The sequence below is a fragment of the Crinia signifera genome, chromosome 3, assembly GCF_055691185.1.
Source record: "Crinia signifera chromosome 3, ASM5569118v1, whole genome shotgun sequence".
Taxonomy (NCBI): Eukaryota; Metazoa; Chordata; class Amphibia; order Anura; family Myobatrachidae; genus Crinia; species Crinia signifera.
This window is the reverse complement of record NC_139219.1, coordinates 254,080,762-254,103,029: the sequence shown is the minus strand read 5'-3', so window position 1 is coordinate 254,103,029 and position 22,268 is coordinate 254,080,762. Positions and strand designations below refer to the sequence as shown.

Genomic DNA, 22,268 nt, shown 5'->3' with positions numbered 1-22,268 from the left:
TCTTGTTGCGGTGCAGGAGGCACTACTGATAAGATGTTTAAACATGATGTTAAAACTCCCCCTCAAGTGAACCCTCTTAGAGCCCACAACAGTCTAGTTATGATGCATTGTGGCTCTTCTCTTGACTGGCTCCACTAGGGATGTGTGAGATCTCACTAGGCTCACAGGATGTCCTATGCAGCCTCATCAGCCACTACAGTGCATTTTGCAGCTGAAGAAATTGATAGCTGCAGGTTTTGGAACCGTTAGAGCCACTGACATGGGCTGGTACATCTTCTATGTAGCAACGCTGATAATGACAGGAACGCATAGTGCTTCTTTCATGTAGCACACATTTCTGCATTCATACATGGGGAAGAAGGGGTATCAGCACACATAATGTTCGCTGATACCACTTTAATAACCCATAACACCTAATAATACATCTCTTCGAGCATAGGTGTGTGCAGCCCATTTTTTTAGGGGGTGCACCATTGGAGGGGCATGTCCATCACCGCCTACTGTGCGTGTCCACCATCGCCTACTGGGCATCAACGCAAACTAAATAGAAGGTGACTTATTTATGTACTGTATATGCACTTCAGAATGAATCATTCCCCCCAAACATACTAGAAATTTACACTGTAATGCCCATTGCACATAATGCCACGCACTGTAATGCCCATTCCACATAATGCCATGCACAGTAATGCCCATTACAGCTAATGCCACACACCATAATGCCTATCACACATAATGCCACACAAAGTAATGGCCATTACACATAATGCCACACACAAGAATGCCAAATCCACATAATGCCACACACCGTAATGCTCATTATACATTATGCCAGGGCTTGACAAAGTTTAGTAAAATAGGTACAGTGAGCACAGAGGGACTGGCCAGTGTTGAGGGACTGGGCTGTACTGGCAAGTTCTATTGTCTGACAGCGGCCTCACAGAAGGGACCACAGCTGGTGGAGCCGCTTTAGGTTCCACGCTGCATCAGACAAGTAGAGGTGGAGTGGAGAGGACACTGGCTGCTGAGTATAGGAGCTGCGCTGCTGAAGGCATTCAAGCAGTACCTGAACTGTTCGGCTGTGCCACCCCGTCTTGTGTGAAGGAGGCTGTGGGATCTCCATAGCTTCAGAGACCCCCCGGTACTCTTCACTTGCTGAGCGGTGTCTCCAGCGGCTTCTCTACGCCAGAAGTGTGGGCGCGAACTGCAGGAGGAAAAGCTGTCCGTAGGCGGCAACTGATGTGTGTGTGTGTATGGAGGATGGCACCGGACGGTAACGCAAATCCCTCCCAGACTGTATGCTCTGCACAGGCAGGTGAGCTGAGCTGAATTGTAGGAGGAGACCTATCCTCCATAGGCAAAAGCAACAGTGGGAGGAGCCGTGCAGCACACCATGCAATTGCACAGCACCTCGCCTGTAAAAATGGCCCTGAGTCATTACAAGGTGCCTGCGCACCCCCCCACCCCCCCTGCGCACGCCTATGTCCCCGAGAGGCACATAAGAGGTGAAATGGCAGTTTATGTCCTTTTCCAAGTGTTTGAGAGCAAATGGCTTGTTGAGTTGTTGGGAATATCAGGCTGTGGTGTGTGTTTGGAGATCAAGGAGATGATGACCAATGGAAAGTTACTTTTAAAGTTCAGTATATTTAATAATATAGCATGCATTGTTAGTTTGTCATATGATAACTGTCTTAATATTGGTGTTAGGAGAGTAAATTATAATGTCATATACATATATAATACAGTAAATGTTATTTGTAGAACTGGAATGATTGCATTGACGGTTACTTTAACATAAGTTCATACCCCCCATGTTTAAAATATTGATAATTTCCCTGTAACTGCCTTGCACAGCCATATCTGCAGCAGTCTCATTCCACTTGCTTTTAGCACAAGGATCAGCTCCCCAATCCTTCAGAATTTTAACCACACTAACATGCCCCCTCTCTACAGCCAGGTGCAGTGCTGTCTTCCCAAGCCAGTCATTTGCATGAACATCTGCACCATGTTGTAGGAGACACAAACATACTGTACTATGGCCCCTGTAGGCTGCATGGTGTAGAGGTGTTAGATTTAGCAAGTCGGTGCAGTTTACAAGAGCTCCTTCCTTCAGTAACAGTTTCACTGTCTCAGCATGTCCTTGTCCTGTAGCACGGTGCAATGGTGTGAGATGGTTTTTATCTAATGAATACAAGGAGCCACCTTTCTTCAGCAGGAACTCAGACATCTGAAACAAGAGAATAAACAAGAGAAAATGATTGGATGAATTTTCTGTCGAGCATAAATTAACATAAATTTATATGCAGAAGTATGGGACTAATTCAGTTGTTGATGGAGTGGCTAACAGATCTGTATGTTAACACAGCAGGAGGCTTCTAGAATACGTAGATTCCTACTACTGCAGTAGTGATCCGATCTGCCTCCTAAGATGCAGCACTGAATCACGTATATTGAACATCAGACAGCTTGTAGCACTCATGGGAACGGGCAAGCCACCTGTCGCAGAGACAAGGAAATCTCCATCCATCAACAGGGATCCCTTGCTTCTCCCCTTCATCTAAACAGTGGCAACATGCCTCTGTTATCACAAACAGTGGCCATCACCACCGCCAAAATGGCTTCAGAGTGTCAGTCACTAACAGTCTGATGCCAGTGTTCTTCCTACATCTCTGGACCTGTTCGCACAAGCGCCGAGCGGGTCCTACACATCAGTAAGCAGGTCCAACTGGATCTGAATGTGGAGTGATATTTGCTATGAAATAGTATGCTTTATTTAAACTAAAGTCTAAAGAGCATAACTGGCATCCCTAGGTTTTGTGACCAACAGCTTCTTATATTACTGTTACTTATCAGTCTGTGTTACATATTGCTTTTGCTTTTTTACAATGAAAAGGAGTATACAAATAAATTGAAGAAAAAAAATATCATAAATAAAAGAAACAAGGAGCAAACCTAAATAGACTAGCACTGTGGGCAGTGGTGGGAATAGCGACTTGTAGGCCCAGGAGCAAGGATATGCTTTGGGCCCCCAGCAACCCATACCTCCCAACTTTTAATCCACGGCAGAAGACACATCAGTGCATCTCCGAAATGCCCAGACAGTAAAAAATAAAAGACAACCTCATTTTGTACACATATCAGCACTGACATCTGCCCCCACCCCTTCCCACCTTCCCCATTCTCTGCTGCCCCAATCTCCACTATGTTCACTGTGCCTTGAGCTGTCTCTTACCTCCTCATCTGAGACAGGGCTGGGCGTGCTGTGCAGCTAGCTGGAGTCTGGACTTAGAGTCGCAGGGTGCTGCTGCAGGCGGACGGGTGTGCGCAGCAGCTCCCACGTGGCTATTATATTATGCAGTGGCGTAACTATGAAAAATTCTCCCCCCTGCCACAAATCTTTTGCGCCCCCCCCCCCACCTCAACCCTGACCCCCCAACCTCCTTACCCCTCCATATAGTGCCGTTGTGTCTGCCCGGGCCCTTTCGCAGGCGAATCAGTCTGCGGTCCGGCTCTCCGTCTCCCTACTCTCCCGGCTCCTGCTGCCATAAAAAATGTGTCACTCCCGGCTCCTGCCCCCATACATACAGCAGACCATTTTTAAGGATGCTAGAGGAACCCCCACCTCCTCTAGCATCCTCAAAAACGGTCTGCAGTATGGAGGCAGCCATTTTCTGTGTGACACATTTGTTATGGCAGCAGGAGCCGGGAGTACAGGGAGACGGAGAGCCGGACCGCAGACTGATTCGCCTGCGAAAGGTCCCGGGCAGATGCAGCGGGTAACAATAGCCCCGCAGCCCCCCTGGCACCCTCACCTTCCAAGCGCCTCCCCGCCACTGCAGAGGCTGCGGGGCGATAGTTACGCCACTGATATTATGGCCTCATACAGTGCTTCTGTGGATGTGCAGAAGCTACTGTTTCAAACAGCACTGCTAGATCAGAGAGGTCAGCAATATTATTATGGGCAATAAAGGAGGACACTCTTCGAGGTAGGACAGAACTTATAAAAGAAGGACTGTCCTCCCTAAAAGAGGATGGTTGGTCACCTTAATATTGCTATGAGTGGCATCTCCTATCCCCTGTTTCCTGGCCCTGGATAAACTTTGATTTTACGTAGTTAATGCTGCCTTATTCATATAGGATTTTGTGGGTCAGTCATGTTCACACTTGTGAGGTGAAACTTCAGTAGGTATATTATGGATTTATGTTGCCACCTACTGGCCATGCTTGATTATTTCAATACCTCTAACGATTCATTTATCATTTATGTTGGCACCACACAAATAGGACAGTGCAGCATTAGAGGGACACAATGTGTACCTACATTACTCAAAGAATAACACAATGTGTCCTTCAACATCTAGGCACATAACCAAATGTTCTCAGCCTATGAACTTTGTAAATGACTTTTATGCAGACATGTTTATGTTTCCTAGCTTACAGAGAACAGAACAGATCAAAGCAGGAGAAGTCGTTTTTTTTTTCTTAACAAAATTTCAAAACACTTACACAATCCAATCACTAGTGATACATTTTACATAATATTATATATATTATATTATATTTTTATTATATATAATATAATATTAAATGCTGATAAAGTGGCTAAAAATATATTTTGTGTTTTAGGTAATATTGGCATGATGGAAAAATCTGGAAAACCATATGCCCAAGCATTTTGGATACACTACGGAGCCAAATTTACATACACTACACCAGTGGTTCCCACATTTTATTGAAACACAGCAACCTTACATTGTTTTTACAGCAATGCTCAGTTTCAAATATCTTATTGAGAAATTCAGCAAACTTGATTACATTAAGTAAATTGTGCTACAGTAGGAGGTCATCCTTAGGGTCAGTTATGTGGTGATGGACAGGGTTATGCTTGTTTGTCTGCATATTTTAACATTAGCAGCACTGGTTTTACCAATCACATTTATCATAAATAATTTCATTTAGTCCCGAACGCTAAACCCGTGCAAGTGGCCTGGGGCACCGAGTTTGGAAATCACATGACTACCAACACATATGGATGGCCATACTGTCACAAATCCACTCAAGCAGCGGATTATAGTGATGCAATACTTTCTCAAATGTTCTTATTAATATCATATCCTATTGTGCAACGGAATATGCTGAGCTATATAAGAAACTGTTAATAAATAAATATAGACATGCCTCACTTAACGAACTACCTGTTTAACAACCACTCAGACTTACGACCAGACCTTCTTTTATCGACCACACTGCGACTGCTCAGACTTACGAGCCCGTCCGCTCGGATTTACGACCCGCCCTTGTGTCCCACCTACCCCGCCCAGACTGTTTATTGACCCGGGCTGTGCACGTTTTTCAGAATCTCCCCGACATGTCAGAGGATAGGAGGATAGGAGGAGTATGACTTTTCTTTATTTAGAAGTGTACTGTACTTGTATTATGTATTTTTATACACATTCATTTAACAACCAATTTGTTTAACGTCCGAGTCGTAGGAACGGAACCCGGTCGTTAAGTGAGGAATGACTGTAAATAGTATCCAGTCCTGTCAGATCCTTGTAAGACAAGAGCTTGGGTCAAGTATGGCAGAATCTGGCATGTCTGGTATAATAAAGTTGAACCAGCTTCAAAATCTTGTGGTCATTTCTATAGAGGTGATGACTTCCAGGGCATGATGGGCATGATAAATCATATAGATTTTAAGGGCGAAATGCAATAAACAAAAAATGTGGTAAAAACCCAGTTTTCGGGGTTTTTACCGCATTTTCATATGCAGTAAAGCCGCACCGCCGGGTCTTCGGTGCGGGTAGTTACACAAGCTCTAGCTGGTATAACCCCATCGCAAAGGGCAGCTCTTAATGCAAGAGCTGTCCTTTGCGTTAATAATCGCATATGTTAGTGCATATCAGATTATTAACAATGCGAATGCCGGTGATATGCGGAGGGGGATGTTAGTATAGTTAGGAATAACTTCCTTTCAGTATTAGGGTGGGATGTACTAAAGGGAAAAATGCGGTAAAACGGGGGTTTTACCGCATTTCCCTATGTACCATTACCCGTCTGCCCCGTCTCCGCCGGGCAGGGTATGGCCTCTGGGTGGAAATACCCTATAGAAGCCTGTGGGCTTCTATCGCTGCCCGCCGTCCGCACGACCCCCCTCCTGTCCTCCATCAATCTCCTCCTCCCCCAGCAGGTGTCACAGCCTAGAGGACATCCGGCAGCAGGGGGGAGGAGGAGACGCCAGGGACACTGACAGCCGCCGGGATGTGACGGAGACCCCCGCACACCACATTACAGGTATCGCGGGGGTCTCCGTCACCGCACCCCAAGGCTAGCCGCATATGTTAGTACATATGCGGTAGCATCGGGGCGGCGATGTATATTAATACATCCCGCCCTTAAATTGGGAAGACTTCCGTTTCCTTCTTAACCACTTACCTCATTGTTACCATTTTCCGCTGCTAGATGCAGAGCAGTACTCCCCCTTGTGTCCTTCCCATTCACATCTATGTTTCTCTTTAATATATAGTTTGTAACTTGTATGTTCCCAGCCAGTACAGACAGGTGTAGCATGGACATGTCTATGTCGCTTTCGCCTTCCAGGGAGACTCTGAGAGACATTAAGTAATCCAGCACATCCATGTGATCATTAATGGAGCACCAGTGTAGCGGGGTCCACTTGTTGTTGTCTTTGATACTGGGTGAAGCGTTGTATTCGACCAGTGTTTTGACACAAAGCAGGTGGCCATTTGCTGCAGCTAAATGCATTGCTGTTTCTCCAGAAGAGGTCAAGGCATTGGGTGATGCGCCGCACTGTAGGAGGTACTCTGCCAGCTCTGTATGTCCATTCCATGCAGCGCGATGCAGGGGAGTATAATTCCAAAGATCCCTCACATCGACAGACGCTCCTTTAAGGACAAGGTATTTTGCTAGAGAAAGATTCCCACAGCATGAAGCCACGTGAAGTGGAGACCATCCTCTGTAATCCCTGCCAAATGCAATATGATAGATAAAATATAAACCATTTCTTGCCCAGAAATCCAAATCATATAAATAAATGTGTATCCCAGAAAGGATTTACTCCCACCTACTCTCTCAGTGATGATGGTGCTCCATTAGAGTAACCCATTGCCAGACCACCTAAACTCCTGCCACATGCCTAGATTTCCCTAACCCATTTTTGTGTTGATTGTTTTTCTAATTACATGAAGATGGACAGGGGCACAAAACAACCCCGAAGAGTAGTGTTCCTAACTCCAGTCCTCATTGAGGGCCAGATGTATGAAGCTTCAAAAGTGATAAAATAGAGAGTGATAAATAACCAGCCAATCAGCTCCCAACTGTCATTTTCAAACCCAGCCTGTGACATGGCAGTAACAGATCACTATACAGTATATATATATATATATATATATATATATATATATATGTGTGTGTGTGTAAGGTACCCCAATCCGCGCTAAGTATTTATAAGGCAGCACCTCCGAGGGATTCCCTGTTAGACAGAATCCAACATTTAAAAATTAAAAGAGAGAAAGGTTCAGAGTGTGCTGAGAATTAGTAAATATAGACACTATGTACAGAGTATTTAATAAAAATTCAGCAATACATCAGCATGGAATTCTTTAGGAAGTTTGACGGTAACAATCACCGAGTTAGCATACAAGGCCCAACGAGTTTCAGTATTTCATTGACTTCATCAGGGGCAGTAAAACTGCGATTTGGCAGAAAGTTTACTGTAAATCATAATACATCATTGTAAATCGCAATATATAAATCATAATAAAACACATTTCATTCACAGAGTATATCAAAGTGATGTACAGGTTTACTAATATAAAAATTACATAGCCCGTAATATTGTGTATATATATATATATATATATATAAGTCCAGGTGTACCAGACGGTACACGGGCGGCACTCAATGGATTTTCACAAAAAGCAATAAGAAACTGCAGACCACTCCACAGTTAAGGTGCGACGTTTCGATAATTTAATATCGTTTTCAAGGACACAGTACATACAAAATACACTTACCTATATAGAAAGAGAGAGACACCCATGTGGGCGCCAGCTGCGTCGCCCGGCCCGTGCTGCTGCGGCGCTGAGGACGTGACGTCATCCACTGTCGTTCCGCCCAGCCCGCTGCCTCCGTTCCCAGGGAGACGCGCTGACGCTGAAAAAAAGTAAACAAAAGAGTGAAAAAGAGTCGGACACATCTACTACATCTAATGTGGTTAGCCCCTCTCTGACATATAAGAGAAAAAGGCAATCATACAAGAGGAGTGATAACGGATGAGATTAGAGGAGTAAAAAATGCATCAATGAGCTATATGCGCAAAGTCATAAAGATACAATATGCCGTGTCACACAAGATTATGTGTCTGTATTGCCGACACCAAATAATCACAAAAAACAGCCCAATGATAGATATTCATTCAGTCCAGCAGGATGGATGGTGTTTAATCTGAATATCCATCTCGCTTCAAGCTGAAGCAGTTTCTTGTCGCGGTCGCCACCACGAATATTAGTAGGGATTTGATCAATCATTTTATATTTCAGAGTGGGGAGTGGATGGTTATAATCCTTAAAATGGCGGGCTACTGGCTGATCGGATGTTGCCCCCTCCAAAGCTGATTTGATAGCCGAGCGGTGTGCCGCCATCCGCTCTTTAAAAGATCTTGTAGTTTTCCCTACATATAACAGCCCGCAAGGGCATCGAATAATGTATATAATGTAGTGACTGGAACAAGTCAATACTTGTTTGATTTTGAGAACCTGACCTGTATGGGGATGAACAAAGGAATTTCCAATTTCAAGGTACCCACAGGTTACACAACCCGTGCACCTGTAGTTCCCTGGTTTGCGTGACAGAAAATGTTTATTACAACTTTTGCCCAGATTGGTGACATCTGTCTTCACAATCCTGTCGCAGATATTGGTCCCTCTTCTGTAGCAGGGCATCACATCGACATTGGTCAATGCTGGTAGGTCGGGATCATGGCTAACCATTGGCCAGAATTTTTTGAGAGTCCCGATAGTGCTGGCACTTGTAGTGGAATAAGTATTGATGAATGGTATTTTCTTATTGGCTGATTTCTTTGAGGTTAGCCCTGTAAGGGTATCCTTTCTTGGGATGGCCAAAGCTTTTTGTTTGGCTTCCAACAGGCTCTGATGATCATATCCCCGTTGTTCGAATTTTGTCACCATCTCATCCATCTGGGTGACAGTGGTTGCTTCATCACTACAAATGCGTCTGACACGCAGCATTTGGGAGAACGGTAAACTTCTCTTGGCTGCACTAGGGTGATGACTCCTTGCATCGAGCAGGGTGTTCCTGTCGGTTTCTTTATGGAACAACAATGTAATAATCTGATTTCCCTGTCTGGAGATCTGGACATCGAGGAAGTTGATGGTCGATTCATCGATGGTAGAGGTAAACTTAATGTATGGGTCACCAGCATTAGCCTGTAGTAGCATCGCATCAAGACTGTCCCGTGTCCCAGTCCAGATAAGTAGGATATCATCAATAAACCTTACATAGAAGGCAATCGACTCTGCAGCTGAGGATTGTGATAGAATGAGCTTTTCCTCCATCCAAAACATAAAGGCATTGGCGTACGTCGGAGCTACGCAACTGCCCATTGCGCAGCCCGGGCGCTGCAGATAGAAGGCCCCATCAAAATAGAAATAGTTTCGAGTCAAGGTTAACTCCAAAAGGCGTATGTAAAAGTCGACGTTCGGACCTACATAGAGAGGGTTGTCAGATATCAGCAATCGGGTGGCAGATAGTCCATTGGAGTGCTGTATGTTAGTGTACAGACTAACGATGTCTAATGAGCAAAAGATGAACTCTTCTGGTAAATTCCTGAGAGCTTGTAATTTCAATATCAGGTCTGTTGTGTCTTTCAAAAAAGTTTTCTGAGCTTGCACTGCTGATTGTAAATGCTGATCAAGGTACTGCGAAATAGTGTAGTATAAAGAGCCCCGCGCCGAAATAATCGGGCGCCCTGGGGGATTGGTCGGGTTTTTGTGTAGTTTGGGGAGGGTGTATAATATTGGAGTGATTGGAAATTTGGTGGATAGACTTTCGGCACATTTCTTTGAGATGATCGAGTCCTTCACCGCATTGTTGAGAATGATGTCAATCTCAGATTTATATTGATTGGTGGGATCACTCTGTAGCTTTAAATATGTGAATTCATCTCCAAGTTGTTTATAAATGGGCAGGCCAGGCACCTCAAAAACCTCCTCACAGAGTAGACCCCCTTTAGGGGTACACACCAGGGCCAAGCTAGGAGCCCTAGGCCTTACACCAGAAGAGGTCATCAGTGGGATAGAATTAGAAAAAAGCTCCAAAAAAGGGAAGAGGTAGTGTTTAATCTATCCACAAGAACCCTGTCCACTGATGAAATGTCTGTGCTTAATAAGGGTCTCTCCTTCGTCCCCACCAACTTCCATGACAGTTTTACAAATAAAGTGGACAATTATCGATTCAGCCGCAGTCTACGGCTGAAAGAATTTTTTGGTCCTCAAACCGAGAATATTTCTCAGGAGCGCTTACCAACTTGAACCACTTCTAGTTTTGACCCACATTCAATTAACCCGAGTATCAAAGTTTTGTCAAGGGTAATGGATCAAACTAACCATGAAGCTGCATCTTCTAAACCCATGATACGCAATAATCTTACTAAAAATGAGCGTATAGCCTTAAAGAACTTGAGCACCTATGAGGATATTGTAGTTCGGGCAGCCGACAAAGGCGGAGCAGTGGTGATTATGAGTGTGGACATGTACAAACAGGACATTTATAAACAACTTGGAGATGAATTCACATATTTAAAGCTACAGAGTGATCCCACCAATCAATATAAATCTGAGATTGACATCATTCTCAACAATGCGGTGAAGGACTCGATCATCTCAAAGAAATGTGCCGAAAGTCTATCCACCAAATTTCCAATCACTCCAATATTATACACCCTGCCCAAACTACACAAAAACCCGACCAATCCCCCAGGGCGCCCGATTATTTCGGCGCGGGGCTCATTATACTACACTATTTCGCAGTACCTTGATCAGCATTTACAATCAGCAGTGCAAGCTCAGAAAACTTTTTTGAAAGACACAACAGACCTGATATTGAAATTACAAGCTCTCAGGAATTTACCAGAAGAGTTCATCTTTTGCTCATTAGACATCGTTAGTCTGTACACTAACATACAGCACTCCAATGGACTATCTGCCACCCGATTGCTGATATCTGACAACCCTCTCTATGTAGGTCCGAACGTCGACTTTTACATACGCCTTTTGGAGTTAACCTTGACTCGAAACTATTTCTATTTTGATGGGGCCTTCTATCTGCAGCGCCGGGGCTGCGCAATGGGCAGTTGCGTAGCTCCGACGTACGCCAATGCCTTTATGTTTTGGATGGAGGAAAAGCTCATTCTATCACAATCCTCAGCTGCAGAGTCGATTGCCTTCTATGTAAGGTTTATCGATGATATCCTACTTATCTGGACTGGGACACGGGACAGTCTTGATGCGATGCTACTACAGGCTAATGCTGGTGACCCATACATTAAGTTTACCTCTACCATCGATGAATCGACCATCAACTTCCTCGATGTCCAGATCTCCAGACAGGGAAATCAGATTATTACATCGTTGTTCCATAAAGAAACCGACAGGAACACCCTGCTCGATGCAAGGAGTCATCACCCTAGTGCAGCCAAGAGAAGTTTACCATTCTCACAAATGCTGCGTGTCAGACGCATTTGTAGTGATGAAGCAACCACTGTCACCCAGATGGATGAGATGGTGACAAAATTCGAACAACGGGGATATGATCATCAGAGCCTGTTGGAAGCCAAACAAAAAGCTTTGGCCATCCCAAGAAAGGATACCCTTACAGGGCTAACCTCAAAGAAATCAGCCAATAAAAAAATACCATTCATCAATACTTATTCCACTACAAGTGCCAGCACTATCGGGACTCTCAAAAAATTCTGGCCAATGGTTAGCCATGATCCCGACCTACCAGCATTGACCAATGTCGATGTGATGCCCTGCTACAGAAGAGGGACCAATATCCGCGACAGGATTGTGAAGACAGATGTCACCAATCTGGGCAAAAGTTGTAATAAACATTTTCTGTCACGCAAACCAGGGAACTACAGGTGCACGGGTTGTGTAACCTGTGGGTACCTTGAAATTGGAAATTCCTTTGTTCATCCCCATACAGGTCAGGTTCTCAAAATCAAACAAGTATTGACTTGTTCCAGTCGCTACATTATATACATTATTCGATGCCCTTGCGGGCTGTTATATGTAGGGAAAACTACAAGATCTTTTAAAGAGCGGATGGCGGCACACCGCTCGGCTATCAAATCAGCTTTGGAGGGGGCAACATCCGATCAGCCAGTAGCCCGCCATTTTAAGGATTATAACCATCCACTCCCCACTCTGAAATATAAAATGATTGATCAAATCCCTACTAATATTCGTGGTGGCGACCGCGACAAGAAACTGCTTCAGCTTGAAGCGAGATGGATATTCAGATTAAACACCATCCATCCTGCTGGACTGAATGAATATCTATCATTGGGCTGTTTTTTGTGATTATTTGGTGTCGGCAATACAGACACATAATCTTGTGTGACACGGCATATTGTATCTTTATGACTTTGCGCATATAGCTCATTGATGCATTTTTTACTCCTCTAATCTCATCCGTTATCACTCCTCTTGTATGATTGCCTTTTTCTCTTATATGTCAGAGGGGGGCTAACCACATTAGATGTAGTAGATGTGTCCGACTCTTTTTCACTCTTTTGTTTACTTTTTTTCAGCGTCAGCGCGTCTCCCTGGGAACGGAGACAGCGGGCTGGGCGGAACGACAGTGGATGACGTCACGTCCTCAGCGCCGCAGCAGCACGGGCCGGGCGACGCAGCTGGCGCCCACATGGGTGTCTCTCTCTTTCTATATAGGTAAGTGTATTTTGTATGTACTGTGTCCTTGAAAACGATATTAAATTATCGAAACGTCGCACCTTAACTGTGGAGTGGTCTGCAGTTTCTTATTGCTTTTTGTGAAAATCCATTGAGTGCCGCCCGTGTACCGTCTGGTACACCTGGACTTATACATTTTATGTGGATGGCACCCTGGTTGTTGTGTGCATGTTACAGTGGAGTGCCGGACCCCTGTTGTTCATTATATATATATATATATATATATATATATATATATATATATATAATCCAATGAATAACTAAGCAAAAATTTTCCTGCAAAATAAGTTTATCCTTATCAGACTACTGTATTGGTTAAATGTAATAATGTGTGAAGTGCAGGCATTGGAAGGCTCAGTACGAGTCTGCCCAATGTTTTGAAGAAGCACTCCTAAAAAAGACATTTAATCATTAAATGATTGTTACTATAAAACATCAGCTGACTTACACGAACTCTCCAATGCCTGCAGTTTACACGCTATTACACATACCCCAATATATGTTTACTAAAACTGGGAAAGTTCAGCATTGCCATTTATCTATCCTCAGCTTCAACCAAAGATATGGTGTATTATGTGATTTGTGTCAGTGTGACTGATGGTGTATGTATAGATGACTTCATATGATATGTTACATCAGTCTTTTTTTCTTGCTTGTCATGGCTCAATGATCCACCAGGAGGAAGCATGGCTCTATAATAACTAGGAACAAGGTTGGTAACTGCTTTCAAATTCATACCAAGGTACAGATCCTTAGTAGTACAGTGGTGAAAAGGTTAATCCCTCATATGAATTGAAGCATCCTTAAGTATGCATTCTTTTAAGTACAACCTTAATTTAAGGTATATTTTTAAACCTATGGCCATAACCGCAAACAAGCAGCAGCTCTGAAAGGCACAGCAAAGGTTTATCAAATTAATCTTTCAATAAGTCAGATGTCTGGGATCAGTATTATAATATATTGCTCATAAGCCCATGTTGGTTCTTTAACCTCAAAGATATGGACAAAGGTTTAACTCATTCACTCCTAAAGCTTGTTATTCCTGTGCTCAAACTATTTTTTTTTGGTTGGCTTATTTCTCCTGACTGAGTCAGGAAGAACCTATTGTGAAATGTCCAGAAAGACCAGTGCTGTGAGGGTGTGGCCAGTACATGTGGTCGCAACGGAATATGCTGCGCTATATAATAAACTGTTAATAAATAATAATAATGTAATTATATACACCTCCTACACAATAAGCCCCAGTGTCTCCCTAAATATGTAAAAGTAGATAACAGGGTACTTGTGAGTTATCTGGGCGCCCGATTTTGGTACTAGATCGCATGCGATATCGCATGCGATATCGCATTCGATTTGCGATTTGCATGCGATTTAGCATGCGATTTGCATAAGATTTGCTATTCATTTCATTACCCCACTATCCCCAAAGTGTGTCTATCAACGTGAACCCGAAGCGTGGCGAGCGCAGCGAGCCCGCGAGGGGCGGCGGTACGCGTCCACCGACCTTTTCATGCCCTACTATCCACTAGGGCGTGGAGTGAGAATAGAATAGTATGGCGAGCCACCGAGCCCGAAGCGTGGCGAGCGGACGCAGACACCTGTGAAGCCCGCAAGGGCACGCGGATACCTGTGAAGGTGTCCGCGTCCCCTCGTGGGGCTCGCTGCGCTCGCCACGCTTCGGGCTCGGAGGCTCGCTGCCCTCGCCACACTATTCTATTCTCACTCCACGCCCTAGTGGATAGTAGGGCATGAAAAGGTCGGAGGACGCGTACCGCTGCGCTCGCCACGCTTCGGGTTCACGTTTATAGACACACTTTGGGGATAGTGGGGTAATGAAATGAATAGCAAATCTTATGCAAATCGCATGCGATATCGCATGCGATATCGCATGCGATATCGCATGCAAATCGCAAGTACCCAAAATCGGGCGCCCAGATAACTCACAAGTACCGATAACGGTTCTATCAGTGTGTTGTATTATCCATTTTGCTGGATTATCAGTGGTATTCCCTGCAGTACAATTGCTCCCTACAGCGCATCGCCCCCCCCCCCCCCCACCACATACACAAACACACACACACACAAACAATTTCACTCTCTGCAGCCATCTCAACCAACCCCCCAAAGCAGTCTTCTTAATGCGCAACACCCCTCCCCCCCCGGTCTTCTGACCGTTCGTCCGCGTAGAGCGTTCCTGTGCCAGTGGCTCCCCTACCTGCAGGGCGACTCCTCCTGCCACTATTAACAGTCCTGCAGCCTCTAAACTTTTCATACGCCTAAAGTCATGCGGTACCCAATTAAAAGAGGTTCCGGATCATCAGGTGCTGGAAAATCAATGTACCTTTATTTCCATGGTTGACCATGTGGGCAACTGGGCTGCTGGTCATCATTAAACTGTTATGATGAAGGCATATCTTCTTTGTTCGTCAGAAGGCTTGCCACCTAGCAACAGCTGGTGGGTTAGGGTGCCTCCCAACATACGCTTTCATTTACCTTCCCACAGCCAGGGGAGCAGGGAGCTTAGCCACAGGTGCATGACTAGTGTGCACTGGCAGTGCATGACAGGTAATGCACGTGCCCACTGGTCACATGCATCTGCTGTATATAAGGCTAAGCCCCTCCCCCTGAGGTCAGATTTTACCTCGGCGCTGCAGGATGGAGGAAGCTCAGCAAATCCCTCAGCAAAACAGACAGCCCTCCAAACATTAAATGGCTGTGGCTGCTTATACCTGCTCTTCCTCTCAGCATGAGGTATTATTTAAGAGGAGAAAGTTATTTAACCCTGTCAGATCAGAAGGCAGCAGGGATATTTCTGTGGAGAAAGGAAAGCCCAGTCAGGCAGAGTCTCCTCATCCCCATGCCTATTCTCACAGTGTGTTGTGAAAAGGCAAAATTAAAAAACAAACAGTTCATGTTTCTTCAAGAGATGCTGTAAAAACATCTCTTTACCAGTAGGCATACCTCAGAGGTCTGTAGCAGACAGTCCTCTCTTGCCCATGATCGGCAAATTTTTCTGCCAGAGTAGTAGTGTCACAATATACAGGCCCTTATTCTGATCGGTGCGGTCGGAGCCGATTATGCGGCCAGGACCGTGCGTGCGAAACCCCGCCTTCCATACGGATCGCCAACTCCGTCCGTATGCGGTAAGAAGCTGTCCGAACGGACCGCACGTGTATTTTTCACGGAATACGCCTCCTCCATCTAAGGGAACCTCCCCCATCATTCGATGGTCGCAGACCATCGAATGCAGGACCGAATGCTCCACCAGCACCCGCAACCTCAGACCACACGGACATTTTTCCGTGCAAAAGCAGGGATCTGGGCGGGCAGCTGACATCCGGCGATGTCATATGTCCGCCCCTTACACGTGCGTCACGGCCGCATTACCATACGTACGCCCAGCGTTTTCATGGGAACGCCCATGAAACGCGGGGCGTATGCATATGTTAATGAGCCCAAATAGCCCTTCACGCCCCTCTCCACCCCCTGTTTGGAGTGTTCACATATCATGCGGGATTTGGCCGTACGCCCCGCTCGCACATGCGCAGAGACGCCTCTGCACATGCGCAGACACAAAACATCGGCGGGCCGAACGCACGCGGATATATCCGCACCGATCAGAATAAGGGCCACAGTCCCCATCTAACTCATACAGGAAAAGCAACCCTCGGTGGATTGGGGGTTGGAGGATGTGACAAGATCTAGCTTTCACTATACCGTCCCAGCGTATGTCAGGGGGCTTGCACCCTAACCCACCAGCTGTTGCTAGGTGGCAATCCTATTCTCTAGAACAAAGAGAGCATGACTGTTGCACTTTACAGTTTTTCCCATACACACACCACCTGCCCAGAGTGCAGGAAGAGAATGCGGGCAGCCCACATCTCTGGGGAAACTGGGCATGCCCACAGAATGATGGAAACAGGGCGGTGCCGCAATGCCTTTTTTTTCGTTTTCCCCACGTGGCCATGCCCCTTTTTTGGGTATGCAAATTTAAACATTAGGAGGTATCTGAAGGACCTATGTTTTTATAGAGGCCTGTAGCTGTAGTCCCATCCACCCAATGTTAATAAGGTCCTGCAGACATGGCAAGCAAAATCTACCACAAATAGCCAAAACATATTTTTAATTCACATTTCAATACAGTAAACTACAGGGGTGATTCAGACATGATCCCACGGCCGCGAATGTGCATCGGCCAGCGATCAGGTAGAAGTTGCCCTAATATGGTGATATCCTGCCTTGCAGATGCCTAGTTCCTATCAATCACCTTACCAATGGTTTTCAGTTAGAAAAAGTAGCAGGATTTAATTGCTGGAAGGCTTTGTGCACACGGATTGGTGCTCATACCCATGCGCAGCCTATCGATAATCGGCTGGCGGGAAAATTTACGAGCCGGTCTGAATTGGCGGTTAGTACGGACTTGACTTTTTTCTGTGTGTTTTGTATGGATATGATATACAGCAGGCATGTCCAACCTGCGGCCCTCCAGCTGTTGTGAAACTACACATCCCAGAATGCCATGCCACACTTTTGATATTAGGGAATGCTAAAACTATGGCAAGGCATGCTGGGATGTGTAGTTTCACAACAGCTGGAGGGCCGCAGGTTGGACATGCCTGATATACAGCATTTTACCAGTTTCCACCTCTCTGTATATATTACACCTTGGTTGTGAAGTCTACTGTTCTAGTCACGTGATGGAAATGTATATGCAGAGGAATGATCTGATCATGTTGGATAAAGAACAGCTCTGTGGTGTTTTGCTCACTCTTTTCCTGCTCTGCTTATAGTGATCAGATTGCAAACCATTCTCTATGTAATTATGTGGATATATGTGCAACGTGCTCTTCTCTGTAATTAGCTCTGTACCTAAGGGCTTGCCTTTGTATTATGTTGAACCACACGTGGACTTCATGCATGACTATGATGGTGGTAAAAGACATTGGAGAGAAATAAGTGGGGTAATTATGTTTAGGTATTTAAGTTTGGGTATTTTATTATAAAAAGCACTGTACTTATATTATGTTTTTAGCTGAAAGTTTGTTTTTTTATTTTGCAAGGAATGAGCCCTCCGTTGTTGGCCAAGCTTTTACATAAATAGTACATTAAACATTGTATAACTGTTGAATTCTACATGTACGGTAGCAGAGTGAAGTATACAGACAAACGAGTTGGGATCGTTTGGTCTACAGTATCTTGGTCGACAAGCATTAGGTTGACGACACTAGGTCAACATGGGGAAAGGTCGACATGGTTCTAGGTCGACATGGGCTCAGGTCGACAGGACATTAGGTCGACACAAGCTGTAGGTCAACAGTGTCTAGGTCAACAGTCAAAAGGTTGACATGGGGTTTTGCACAGTTTTTTTACCCGAATGTCAACACCGTTGACATGGACACAGTTTAAAGTGCACCGCATCCCCTCACATAGCTCGCCATGCTTCAGGCATGGTTCCACGCTGCGCTCGGCACTCTATTTTATTCTCCAACCACTAGGGCATGAAATACCACCTGTCAGCACATGTTGTCCCAAAAAACAGTGAAAACCCCCATGTCGACCTAGACACTGTCCACCTAATCCCATGTTGACCTAGACCCATGTTGAACTTGACATATGTCGACCTAGAACCATGTCGACCTATCCCCATGTTGACCTCATGGTGTTGACCCAATATGTTGACCCCATATGTCGACCAAATGACCGTATCCCAGACATACCTCCTAAATTTGTAGTCTGCTGTAGCGGGACCTTTGCACACTGAAATTTTGGGGCGTGGCATCGCGATGAAGGGCATGGCCTTCAAATTGCTTCACTTGTGCGGGGTCATGCCCCCGGTTTTGCCGCTGCTTCCGTTCTGCCTGCGGGAATTGATGCTGTGTGCATGCGCACAGTGTCTATTCACTACTGCCCAGCGGGTGGCAGCAGGGACTCTCAACTGCCCCCAAAACAGGACACTGCTGGCCCCGGGTGGAACTCAGGAACGTTCCCCCAAAAATGGGACTCTCTTGCAGAAAAGCGGGACAATTGGGATTGGCAATGACACCAAGATACCCTGATTTGTACAAGAAACAGCCCTAACAACATAGCCAGTTGTTCTGGTGATGGTTCTTACTGAACTTATTAATACACAGTAAGAATCTAGTTGTTTTGTAGCTGTAAAGACGTGCTGGGGATGATTCTGAGTTGGGAGAAAAATAAATCAAAATTAGAGGGTCTGGTTCTGAGAAGGTTTGTTCTAAAGAACATCCCCTCCATGTCTTATATCTACAGAAAGAATATGCAATTGCAAATGCCCCTGACCATCCACTAGGAGCCCTAGGAGTATATTCATCTTTTTCTTTGTCTACCTGGCCTACGTTAGAATGCTCACCTTCTTGTTTCCCCCATTCAGGTGCAGGAAGGTTAAAGTGGCAAACCTCACACACATCCTATGTGCTATAAAACGCATATGATCTGCTTACGACCGCAAGCCATGCTGACTGATCATACATGCAGCACCAAGTGCACACAATCGATCGCAGGACCCATCAAGATTGTGCATTCAGGCCTGATAGCGACAGCCATGATATAAATCCAGTCCTGCTTCTATGGACCTTGGCCATGGATCTGAAATGCTGATAGGAGGCATCACTCAAGCTGTGTACACACGGGGGAGATATGTTGCTCAGCAATATATTGCTCAGTGTCTCCTTTTCAGCAGCGACCAGAGATGGTCGCTGATGAAAAGGAACCTCTGCCGGGGGAGCCGCAGAGGTAATCAGCTGGTCGCAGGAGCAAGCTCCTGCGACCAGCGATTAAAATGGGGCTGAAACCAGGAGCGCGCACCCGGCGATGGGGCACACTCCCATCACTGGCAATATGTTTGCCAGCGACCATATTTCCAGCGATTATAGCCCATATCGCTGCCGTGTGTACACGGCTTAACTAATACCTGTATACAGCCTTTAAATATTTTTCTTATATAATGAAGGCCCTTATTCATATCTGATCGCAGTACAAGTTTGATCTCAAAATGGGCAAAACCATGTGCACTGCAGGTGGGGCAGATCTAACATATGCAGAGAGAGTTACATTTGGGTGGGGTGTGTTGAAACTGAAATCTAAATTGCAGTGTAAGAATAATGCAGCCAGTATTTACCCTGCACGGAAACAAAATAACTCCGCCAAATCTAACTCTCTCTGCACATGTTACATCTGCCCCACCTGCAGTGCACATGGTTTTGCCCATTTTGAGAACAAATTTGTACAGCGATCAGATCTGAATAAGGGCCGAAATCATTATCCACATTTGGCAAATCAATCTGCCAAGTCTCTAAAGGAATGTGTAGTATATCTGACTTATTACCTAGAAGTAGGATTCCTTTTTACTTGGTTCTGTAATAAATGTTGTATTATATAATGTACATTAAATTAGATTTCCTTTACTGTATTGACTTGCTGCCAGTCTTAGCTTTGTGATTTGACAAGTCACGTATACAGTACTTCTGTGTAAGCTTGTATAAACATATTTTTATTGTAGACATTATTGTCTGATTAAATCACAGCCTTTAAAAACTTGTTTGCTTTGTAAATGTTCCCATCATGTTCCTTTGTATGCTTATTTTCTATACAAAGTCACAACATTGTACGCTCAAGGACTCACAACAATATATAATAGTCATCCAAACAAAGCTGTATTTGCAGTTATGAGTAGAATAGAATATTACAATAATGTTACCATGTAATAAATTGGTTACTTTGGTTTTTGTTTACAGTGTTGAAATGATAGGTCTCGGTTAGTGCACGCACTAATCACTGCTTCTTCTCAGTGGCAAGTATGACATCACTAATAGCTCGCTCAGTATTCAACTGCGTCTTTTGTCATCTTAGCCACCTATTATGTGTATTACAGTGCTGGAACATTTTCTGGTCAGTATAAAGCAAATAATCTTACAATAACACAGCATACTTTCATGATGATGTTCAGGCACTCGGTATGGATCATTGGATAGGAAACAACTAGGTCAACAAGCACTAGGTCGACACCACTAGGTCAACATGCGGTTAGGTCGACATGCAGTTAGGTTGACAGGATCATTAGGTCGACATAGGGAGAGTCGACATGGGGTTTTTCACTTTTTTATCCAGATGTTGACATGGACACCGAAATGCAGCACCACGTCCCCTCGCATGGCTCCCCATGCTTCGGGCTACGCTCGGCACACTATTTTATTCTCCCACCATGCCCTAGTGGATGGTAGGGTATGAAATACTGCCAGTCGTCACATCTCGGCTCAAGAAAAAGTGAAAAACCTTATAGCGACCTTTTCACTGTCAACCTTCCCCATGTCGACCTAATACTTGTGTCAACCTAATGACCCAATGTTGACCTTCATGCATGTCTACTTAGTGGTGTCGACCTAATGCTTGTAGACCTACTGACCGTATCCCGATGAATGTTTTAAAGAACAAATCAAAAATAAAACCACTTCAGTAATATCACTGCTTGGATGATCATTATTTAGTGATAACATTTTCAATGTTATCCACGACATATACAGTATTATTCAGATAAACTTACTGACAGTTTATGGATATCCCATAGTTGAGTAAGGTCTTCACTTGCTCTAGATCTCCTCTCCAGGCAGCCTCATACAACAAGGTCTTTTTGTTTTCCAGTGAGTGCATCAAGGATGAGTTTAAGTGTGGACATCTATCCAGCTGCCATTGCTTCAGCTTCCCGGTCCTCCGGACTTGTCTCTCAGACTTAGAAAGTGAAATGGAATCATGTAATTCCAGCAGTTTCCATGCAATTTGCATGTGCTCAGCCATTGAAATAGTTATTCCACAAGTGCAGCTTGGAAGATGCAAGGTACAGTGTCTGCATTCAAAGCATAGACTAATGTTTCACATTCCAGGGCTGTCAGATTAAGCACGAGCCTATTCCTGTTTAGCTGTTGTCAAGGGCAGCACAATTGAACACTCAATGTGTTATAGCTGTGCCCAAGGTCATTCGACCTCATTTCTGTTACTCTAACATTCCTTCCTTTGTTACATGATGGATTGAAATATTACACTATTGTATTGAAATGTTTTATGCTGATTAACCTAAATGCTGTATTGTCAAAAAAACTATATACTTTATCATGTAAATGGAAACCTTGGGCCAAATGTCATAGGGGAGGGGTGATTCGGGTTGACACGCAATGCCGGCGCTTTTACATAGAAACACACATCGTTTTCATGGGAACGCCCAAGAAACGCTAGACATTCCCA

The 22,268-nt window shown here is 44.7% G+C and overlaps 1 protein-coding gene across 1 annotated transcript; it reads right to left on the bottom strand.

Moving 5' to 3' along the window:
* Positions 1–1,624: 1,624 nt before the first annotated feature.
* Positions 1,625–21,964, bottom strand: LOC146064416 (uncharacterized). The gene is made up of 3 exons (XM_083177883.1): positions 21,574–21,964; positions 6,436–6,985; positions 1,625–2,227 (listed from the first exon to the last, which is right to left on the bottom strand). Exons 1-3 carry the CDS (start codon positions 21,822–21,824, stop codon positions 1,790–1,792), a joined length of 1,239 nt encoding a protein of 412 aa, XP_083034009.1. The 5' UTR covers positions 21,825–21,964; the 3' UTR covers positions 1,625–1,789.
* Between the last annotated feature and the right edge of the window lie 304 nt (positions 21,965–22,268).

Coding starts and splice junctions, on each gene's coding strand:
- LOC146064416 (XM_083177883.1), bottom strand. CDS start 21,824: ATGGCTGAGCACATGCAAATTGCATGGAAACTGCTGGAATTACATGAT. Junction 6,986..21,573: donor GGGATATCCATAAACTGTCA/GTAAGTTTATCT, acceptor TGCATTTGGCAG/GGATTACAGAGGATGGTCTC. Junction 2,228..6,435: donor CGGAAAATGGTAACAATGAG/GTAAGTGGTTAA, acceptor CTCTTGTTTCAG/ATGTCTGAGTTCCTGCTGAA.